This window comes from Varroa jacobsoni, unplaced genomic scaffold, assembly GCF_002532875.2.
Source record: "Varroa jacobsoni isolate VJ856 unplaced genomic scaffold, vjacob_1.0 scaffold_312, whole genome shotgun sequence".
Taxonomy (NCBI): Eukaryota; Metazoa; Arthropoda; class Arachnida; order Mesostigmata; family Varroidae; genus Varroa; species Varroa jacobsoni.
In genome coordinates this window covers 243,561-253,185 of record NW_019213214.1, presented here as the reverse complement: position 1 = coordinate 253,185, position 9,625 = coordinate 243,561, and the positions used below count along the sequence as shown (strand labels likewise).

The 9,625-nt window shown below is 40.0% G+C and overlaps 1 protein-coding gene across 3 annotated transcripts; it reads right to left on the bottom strand.

Moving 5' to 3' along the window:
- Positions 1–6: 6 nt before the first annotated feature.
- On the bottom strand, positions 7–7,545 carry LOC111259247 (plasmolipin). 3 transcript variants are annotated; one of them, XM_022831104.2, is made up of 5 exons: positions 7,209–7,545; positions 2,504–2,939; positions 2,010–2,198; positions 960–1,061; positions 7–776 (listed from the first exon to the last, which is right to left on the bottom strand). In XM_022831104.2, the coding sequence occupies exons 2-5, from the start codon at positions 2,570–2,572 to the stop codon at positions 624–626; spliced, it is 513 nt and encodes a 170-aa protein (XP_022686839.1). In that variant the 5' UTR covers positions 2,573–2,939; positions 7,209–7,545; the 3' UTR covers positions 7–623. The 3 variants fall into 3 exon arrangements, with proteins under 3 accessions (XP_022686839.1, XP_022686841.1, XP_022686840.1); XM_022831106.2 differs by having other exon boundaries at positions 2,504–2,894; XM_022831105.2 differs by lacking the exon at positions 7,209–7,545 and adding an exon at positions 6,598–7,179.
- Positions 7,546–9,625: the final 2,080 nt, after the last annotated feature.

Below are 9,625 nucleotides of genomic sequence, written 5' to 3'. Positions count from 1 at the left end.
ATATAGGCGAAGTCACATGGCGTTTCGGTTTCGATTACGATCATTTAAAATGTATACGTTATTATTACGTGTAAACTATCTTTTTCTAAAATTTTTTTCAAAAAAAAAATTCAGTGCAACCTTCGATACCCGTATTTTTAGTGGCATTGCAAATATTCTCAGCAACCCTTATATATCAGCTACGAAATATGTAGCGGGCGATTTTTAGATGCGATAAAAACAGATGATGACCTATAATTTTTTACACCTTGGACTTCTGAGTGCTTTTGTCATTATTTTTTTACATTTATTTTGGCACAGCTTTTGTGAAAGCGCTGAGGACTTTTGCTGAGCTCGAGTCTCTTTTCGCTAATTAGTACATGATGATCATTCTGTGTTGGTTGAGACTAGTGCACTTACTTAGGGATATACAATTCCCCGACTCCCCTCCCATTCAAGACAGCCTGTCTCAAAATCCTCCCTGGGAAATCTCTCTTGGAGAATATCTTTTCAACGACTGATGCCTGCATCCAGTAGATACACAATAGCTCTCAAAACAAATTTCTACTGCTGATATAACGAGAGTTTCTTTGCTCTTCATGTCCGGGCGGTGCATAAAACTTGTTGTAGCAGATTAAAGGCGATCACGCCATGGAAGGCGTGACGCTTACGGCGTGCAGGCCCGCGTGTGGAGGTGGAAGGGAACTCGAGAATCGTTCGTCCCGGAAAAACTTATAACTAAAATACGAGCTTACAACGAAGCACATCATAGAAAATAATCCAAAGACACCGGCCACCTGTAAAAAAAATTCGAGGTTAGCACAACCTGCGCTAAGGTCGCCTACCATCAAGTTCGAAACCATAATTTATTATCATCTGATCTATTTGAGAACTGTATCTCACCTTACTTTATATTGGCTAAAATATCATATGATACTGTAGTCTTTGCTACACACATTTTTTTTTTTATTTTTGTATACCTTTGAAGCGGCGTTATCATCGGGATCTTGGCAGTAGGCGCAGAACTCGAGAAGACTTACGATTAGATAGAAGAGACCCGTGAAACTATCACAGACCAACAGCTGCGAAACGCGCAAAATAGATTGCAAACAGAAGCAGAGCACGCACATAAACGGCATCATAAATAAACCCGGTGCAATGGAGGAGCTTGCGCTGTTGAAGTGTGATATATTTTAAATTTACGTCTGCAGCTGCCTATTATATGAATCTCCCAGTGTGTAGTAGATACCAGTGGCAATTGCAACTACTTCTACTCTATGTCCTTAATCTCAAATGTTCCTTTATATCGGTCATATGCAAATATAGACAAGGCGTACGTGTTACGCGAACGCGGCCTGCAACGATTTACCATCTTGTTTAAACAATCGTACATTTTCACGTACATAATATCATATTTAGTTCTCTATGTCATTGAAGATCAATAGTCCTTGGTCAAGTCATGTATTTTTCCACTATATATGACTCATTATTATTATTATTTCATAGCAATATGTTGACGCTCTTGCCACGCCCCCGTATTGTTAAATAAGCATATCAAAAACGTTTTTCAAGTACGGGACGGTTCTCTGCCATTACTTCTTTACGGCCATTTCTGCATCCATTAATCGTAGACGTCCTTTTAACTAGGACTGGGTGAATATTTAGTTTAATGATACTTATACAACGAAGAGATAGGGACAATTTATGGGCATCTTGATTCCATTGGCAAGAACGTGTACTCGCAACTGCTATTCAAAGCACCGGCGTCATACCAAGGTCTGATGTAAATAATAATAATAATGATCATTCTCAAGTTTTATAAAGTAACCAACCAATATCTTGCGCGCTCCTTTCCTCCACCTTAACTTACAACGATTCAGATAGATTCATTCCGTCAGAAATTCGATGTTCGGAAAAAACAACATGATATCAGGACACACGTAAATCTTTATGGATCACGCGCTCGTTGACGTACCCCTGCCTCGTATACAATATTTATAGCATATTGCCCGATAGCTGTAATAACTTACGAAAAAAGGGAAGTTCACAAGATTCGACATAAGTTCCTGTGCCCGCATCACGAAGATGATAATGAAGAAGAACGCAAGAAGAAACGACGTTATGATAACGAATAGCGAAAATTCGTAACGGTGAACATAGTTTTCGTAACAAGGGTTTTGAATCGACTCGATGCATATTAGCCCGCATAGTCCGAAGATCTAAAATCATCGAAGAGATAATTGTAAAAAAAAACGATAAGATAATAATAGTAACACAGGCGAACGAGAGCTGAATGACGGCTATGTTAAAAAAGTAGGAACAAACGAAGTAATTATCGCTCCATGGATCATCTAACAATAGCAGTTATTATTAGCGTAACACCGCTATCTACTTCGTAATCATTATACCATAAAAATCAATGTATAACTAAAATCTTATTTAAATTCAACTCACCCATTAAATATATATATATCACAGCAGTAACAATGAAAATGTATAGCAATCAACATTATTAACAACGTACAATTTCGGCAATGCGAAGTATGCCCTGCAACGAGTTAACAAACGCTTTGTCGGGCCCGATTGTCGTCATTTTCCCTGCTGACTCTGTATTGGGAAAAGGCTCGCGTTTAGCTAGTAACAGTAGGGTACAGATTTGGCGCAGCTTCCGGGGTAAATTCGTTGGCCTTCGTCAAACAACGAGGAAGACGGCTAGCGAAATCGTGTCGTGTTGCGTTCGCAATTGAACTTTAATCGCCAGTAGATAACTTAAGCTGTGTTGTTCACCGTGCAACGCTAACGGCTTTCAGGCGCGGGTAGCCGCCTTCTTAGTTGGCACTGTTACAGACTTGGATGTGTCCTCCACTAGGGCCTCAAGCAATACTTGTTCTTGATACCGATAGTATCCGCATGATCTGAAATTGTTGGAAACGACACGAAGCAAGTGTACGCTTGCTTGTCTGTGAACGAAGACAGCCGTAGAGACAAAAAAGAAAAAAACACTATTAAGGAACCACCTATGACAGATGATATTCGATCAGTTGCAATCAAAGCTCATAGCTCGAATCAGCCGTACGCAGTGGACACTCAGGACTGAATTGTCAAATACGGGACAAGTTTTTTTTTTGTCAAATACATAAAATCCTTTCTCTAATGCTGTCAATATGCGGTAATATGCGCTGTAATATGCGGTACGAAGTGTCAGATTTGTATTCTAATTGGACCTGCTCCACAGTTCCTTCTTTCCTCAGTTATAAGGCAAAGCGGGTCTTTAAGATTATACATAGCTATAGAAACTGCCAGTTGTTTACGTTCAACTAGTCCATCAGCAGATCGAATTATTTGAAAAGAGATTGGCATGTTCTAAGCTTAGGTCTGCCTGGTTTTCGTGTCCAACACCCAACTTTTCTAAATTTTGTAGAAAACAGTCGTACAAAGACGTGAAGCAAACAAAAATGGGACGATTAGAGAAAACAAAAAAACTATGAACCATGTAAGTAACGAAAAGTGAAAAGCACTATTTACAACCTTTAAGTAATTTTACAATTTTTTTTTTAAAGAAAAATCTGGTTTTCCTAAAAATGCACCTTTATGTAATTAGAACTGCATTATTTCTATAATTATATTTTGATGTACATCATATCCTTCTAGTAGATATATTTAGTCACTTTTCCAATTGCTCTAATATTTCCATACCCCTAAAAATGTTGTAGTTTTTCCTGTATTTGCTTATATCTTCTTTAATAGGCGCGAACGTATGCAATTTTGGCTTGAAATTCCGGCATCATGCCATGGAAGTGCTTTTAAAAAGCGATATATTTTCGTCCATTTTTCGTTAAGGGCTCTTTTGCATGACTCAACGCGTACTTTTTGCGCGTATTGCGTTTTTCAGAAATAACCTTTTAAGCAGGACCAAGCAACGTCTGTCATTTACAGCCGCATATCTAACCTAAAATGGAAAAGTCAGAAAAAACCTATTCGTTTTTAAGGTACAATCACATAGAGCGAGAAAGCTGTACGAAATAACAACTTTTCAAAATCCTGTAGGTTCTACCACAGGTTTCTCTAAGAAAAAAGCAAAGCTGACACTTTTCAGTACGAATGCCCCTGATTTAAGCCTCATCCATAAAGTGGTAATGACTATTTCGAATAGAGTAGAACTTGCAGCGTAATAGTCATTTACGCTGGTCACATTTAACTTTAGAGCTAAAGTAACTTTGAAAAACGCTGTCTTACCACAAAATCAAAGCCAAGATCGTATTCTTGCAGGTATCAAATACATCTAAATCAATTGTATAAAGAAAGCTTAGCAATCAACTCACTGTGCTTTACTTCTGCTTTGATAAATCTAAAAGCTCGAAAAAAACATCCATCTGCACTAAAATTTCCCTGCTCCTATCCTGAACAACTTATTACGTCATCCAGGCCGTATATAGTTTAATTCGATATTTCTGCTGCACGTTCTTCTTTATAATAGATAAATAATCGGTATCAACGGTTACCAATATTTTTCGCTTTTATGTCGAGGAATATTGTAATCTACGTTTTAAAGAGATGTTTAATACTTAAACAAAACATCATGAAAATCATGTTGAATAAGATACGCGATACTTTGGAGAACTAAGGACTAAATACTAAGAATTTGTTATGAACGACTAGCGGGGTAAAATCCTAAAGAAAGAAAAATTAAGAATTATGCTCTTAGAAGACTTAGCATGACTGTCATTATTACCTTTTTAGGTTTACACCGACAAAAAGCAGTAGAAAGAAAAATGCACGCGTCGAACCGGTTCTTGCATTGCTCCTTGGAGCTAGCCAGTGACGCCATGGTCAGATCCAGTGTTTCTCAGAAACAATGACTATTGAAAATGTCTTCCTACTATTTTAAGTGAAAATACCCTGATCTGACAGCAGCCGTTCGTTGCATTGTCCCACTGTGCTGGTTACTAGAGCTTTCAGTAGAGCCAGCGGGACACAAGATCTTCCCTGCCTCACAGCCGCCACTCGCTGTAAAGTCGCTCATTAACAGAAATATCCTGTCTCCATTCAAACTAAACCTTAGTCACACCTTCCCTTGGACTAGAGGCCTGTTAAACCTATCAACAATGAAAGGAAAAATCTTTCCCAAATTACAGCTCCCGGTAACCGAGGAGAAAAGAGCTATAGCGATAACTTTCTTTGATTGTGGGAACAAATCTGCTGGTTGGGTCGGAATCGCCAACAGTTCATTCCGCTGTTGCATATATAAAAGCATAATTTATTGCTTGGTTTAATGTATATTTGCCTTATTCGTACCGGTGGTGAGCCGATTATTGTACTACATAAAAGGCATGGCTCAATGATATCATTCCACTTCATCCTTATTCAAATTATGGCAAGAGTCATACATAGAAATATCTAGCATGGCTAAAACACCTGTAGTTGTTCCCAAATGTCGCATTTTTTTTAAGCAAATGGTTCAGCATTTGAAGGGCCATCTCACTATATGTTCCCTGAAAGCTATCGACGACCAGTCACTTTGCCTAGCGCGTAACGAATTTGCCAGACATTGTCGTACCAGTAAGATCTTGAGTGAGTTCCCAAATGATATAGGACCGTCTAACGCATAATAGAAAGATGAGTCATTCTGGAAAATGTGAACGTTGCGCCAAGATTCGCTGTCGTTGGTTATCTCGATCGCATTCATAGTTTTATATCTTATTATTTGAAAAAATATTGTCCTGAAAAAGGTATCCGACACGGTAACCGGTAACCTGAAAGTATTCTCTATTCGTTCTAAGGCGTATCCTATATTATCGGCGCCCGTTGAGTAGGCGCTCGGGTATAGGTACTTTTCTTGAAACTACAATTAGACATGAATTTCACAAAGTTCTCTGGCAATATTTTTAAATACACCATTGGACAATGCAGCTGTTGAAGAAAATGTACCTAATTATGATGCGGTGCTCCGAAGTTCGTCCCGAGGAATCGTCTTATTTAATAAGGCACGTAAGTAGGTATAAATCAGATGTTCGATTGCTTTTCGAAGGCCAAGTTTGGAACTTCCAAACTTTATTCCAAACTCCTGGTTAAATAAATAAACAGCAAACCTGGTACAGCGGCTACCGTGACAGTTTTTTTGTCATGTTGACATCGTATTTTGTGCAGATGTACCTGGCCTGCCATCACAAACCTGAGTTCGCTTCAATGTTTTACATAAAGTAAAGTATTGTAAATAAATTGATGATCCTCCTCGCTACCATCTGACGCGATGCGTGCCACAGCTTGTGGATATAAAGCTTAGAACGTTTATTTAAATATAACCAATGTTAACAAATATTAAAAATAAATACGATTCATTATTCATTGTCGATATTTTATCGATTAAGGTTGATTAATAGGGGTCATTAAGTATTCGCTGGTAGTAATATCACGTACTCCTGTTACACACTAAATACATAAAAAGTCGCAAGATGTTTTAAAATCACATCGTGCTTGCCGTTTGATTAAAGTGGATAAAGACGGTTATTTAATCTATTTGTACAATAGATCGGGCCTATTTTTATGTGTAAATCTGCAAGGGCATACATTTTTCATGAACCATGATGAATGCACCGCGCCACATAATCTCTACTTTACCGCGACATGTTCAACTGCAGTCGGCGAAACATTAGGGTATCCCGTAAACGGATCGTTTTCTTGAAAGGATCCATGCATGGACTTGGATATCAGTTGCCAAACGTAATCTCAATTCCTTTAATGCATAATCCTAAAGTACACTATGCCTTCACCCGCTAGAAGTGTCAAATAAATCTTCAGTAACACATGACGGCCTATAACGTGCTATGACTCATATAATGTCAACACAGATCCAACATGGCATCGATTTCAATCATTACTTTCAACCGAAACTGTTCACAACCTGTTCATAGTTCACGAACTGTACATGGTTCGTCGCTGCAGACCCGTGACATCAATCGTTTTTAACACACTTTGGACGCATAACTGACTAGATGATGTGGCCATTTATACGTTCATTCTCAGATGACGCTATGCACTTTCGCGAAAATAGCGGAACCGCACGATCCATTGCAGTTAGTTTCTCTACAATTCTGTCACATCGTATAGTATGAATATGCGGCAGAAGGGACTCTATCGCAGTTAACCAGAGACCAACGTATAGCGTATAGCCACAACATGTAGCCATGGATCATGTTGAGCCGGACATCAATCGATCGAGGAACACTCACCTCGTCAGCGGGCGATGGCACGGCAACACGGAAAAGTCCTAGTGGGCCTGTTTGCCTGCTCGAGGCGGCACGGCTTAGAAGGCGCTCGTTGCAGGGCCCAGACGCGGCCACAAGCGGCTCGTTGGGCAGCGCGGGTCTGTCTTGGCAGTAGCGGCACCGAGCAGCAACCCTCGTTGTCTTTACTCACCGCCTCCCCTATCCACGCTGTACTCGAGAAGCAGCTACAGCTCACCGCGTACAAGCTGACGAACGTTTTTGCAGAGCCTATGAGGTCTGTCCTCGTATAAGGCCTATGAGGCCAGTCCTGTCCCTGAAACGGCGCGATGCTGCAATGCTCTCTTTGCTCGTTCTGCAACAGCCTCCCGAGTCAAGGGAGAGGAGTTGCAGATGAAGAGCAGTAGGACGGAGGCGAGGGACAGTAACGTGCCGAAAAATGCCGGAACAGCTGCCGCCGGGCCTGGGCTGCCGCGGCAGCTACTGACAATATTGCTGCTTGTGAAGAGAACAATAACATGAAAGAAATAAACCGGATAGGCTAGAAGGCAATATTACGGAGAGCAGAGCGACCACGAGAGCCGCCGCCTCGGCCCAGCTGGGCCTACGACCGATTCAGAGCCGTGCGACAAATGGACTGATTTAAAGCCGCTGAAGGCAAAAGGAGAATAAACATTCATTTCACTGCAGGACATCTGATATATAGAAGATATACGCTGAGGAAAGTCTTTTGTGATATCAATAGAGAACGAGATGCGTGTATTTGCCGACGGTGCGACCTCTGCGGCGGAGGCTGTGGCAGCTTTTGGTTGAAGAATGAACATGATGGCGCCAGAGTCACCTAACGCTTGCTGCGCGCCGACTGCCTTCGGCAGCACTTTGTCTCGACCAGGGTGTACATTATTGCATTAATATGTAGCTATCCGCCGGCACGAAACGTTAGCTCACCCAACTAGCGGTCACGAGCCAGATTGGTCATTATAGGCACTGATGGTGAGCGGTGTTACCTATTTGAATACAAGTAACACGTGCTTCCGGATAAGAGTATGCACATAATGGTACACACACAGAAACTGAATAAAAATGAATGGATAAAGCAAAAAATGTGAACTTTTCTTAGATTTTTGTTTAAACATACGTTTTATGTACGCTACCAATTTAATTGTTCGTCAGAAGCTTAATTCCTTATTGCACTATGCAGATGTAACAATCTCTTTAGATAATTATGATTGGATTATTACTTTTTAAAGAACAACCTTTAAAACATCTGCTGACTAAAAATATATAATTAATAATTCTCGATTTTCACACCAGACGTTTTACAAACCACTCATGAATAGATTTTTCAGATTTTCTCTATGTACCTGAGAATTGAAATCGGTAAATCAAGGACAACGGATAAAAAAAGTCGATTGGAGGATAATTGGAAGTTGCTTTGACCGGTTAATCTCTCCACATAGAGGCGCTAGACAACTTTTTTTTTACCTGCCTGTCGACACACTTGAACAACACCTGTTTCAGAACTGATCCTATGTTTCCTGAAATGGCTTAAGCAAACGCGCTCATATCCATCAAAAAGATATATAAAGCTAGTCTAGTGTAAAGTAGATAGATGCCCTCAGCATGAGAAGCCTAGCTAGCAAGAAAATACCATTATATGGAGAGCTTGTCCTGACGTTATCGGAGCTGGAGGAAGCGTCAGGAGATTTTAGAGCCGTTAGTTGGTGCTAAGCATGTATGTTAACTAGAAGTTTGATGCGCAGAGCGACCGACGGTTAAATGTTGAGGAAGCCGTATTCCTCTATATATACTATAAATCACAATCGAATAATTATTACCATTTATATTCACTGCTAATCTATTACAAAGAAGGAGCTTAGAGTTACATCAGATTTATACTCATCTCGGATATTACGTTCCGGTATTGTAAAACCTATTAGAGGAATGTTGCGATGTAGTCCAAAACAGAACTGCTCATTTCGCATTAATAGTCACCCATCTAAAACGAATCGAGTCAATGAATCTTCTATTCCTACAAACCCCTTTCACTTATTCCAGTAAACAACGGCCATCTCTGCGACGGGGTTACATTTTAAGGTGCAGTAAGTAAACACCTCCAAAATAGAGTATGAATTAATACAAAAACATATCATTTCTTTTTTTATATGTAACGCACTACAATCAATGGACGAATAGGATTTTGTCTAGTACAGAGATTTAGGCATCAGTACCGCTATGCAAAAAGACCTTCCAGAAGGCTGAACTAGAAGTAAAGTCCGAGAGAAAAAGAAGAAACAGGGACTAGCGATATACGCATTGCTTACTTCCTATTTAAAATAGTCTACTTTTGTTTCCTAGATAGACCCCGCATATGCTACTCAGGCTAGTTGGGAAGATCGTTACCACTACAACTTCATAGAACC

Bases quoted from the DNA above. Each gene is read 5' to 3' on its own strand.
- LOC111259247 (XM_022831104.2), bottom strand. From the start codon at position 2,572: ATGACGACAATCGGGCCCGACAAAGCGTTTGTTAACTCGTTGCAGGGC. The intron at 2,199-2,503 runs GTACGTTGTTAA...CGATGATTTTAG, and splicing joins TACTTCGCATTGCCGAAATT to ATCTTCGGACTATGCGGGCT. The intron at 777-959 runs GTATACAAAAAT...TTTTTTTTACAG, and splicing joins ATGATAACGCCGCTTCAAAG to GTGGCCGGTGTCTTTGGATT.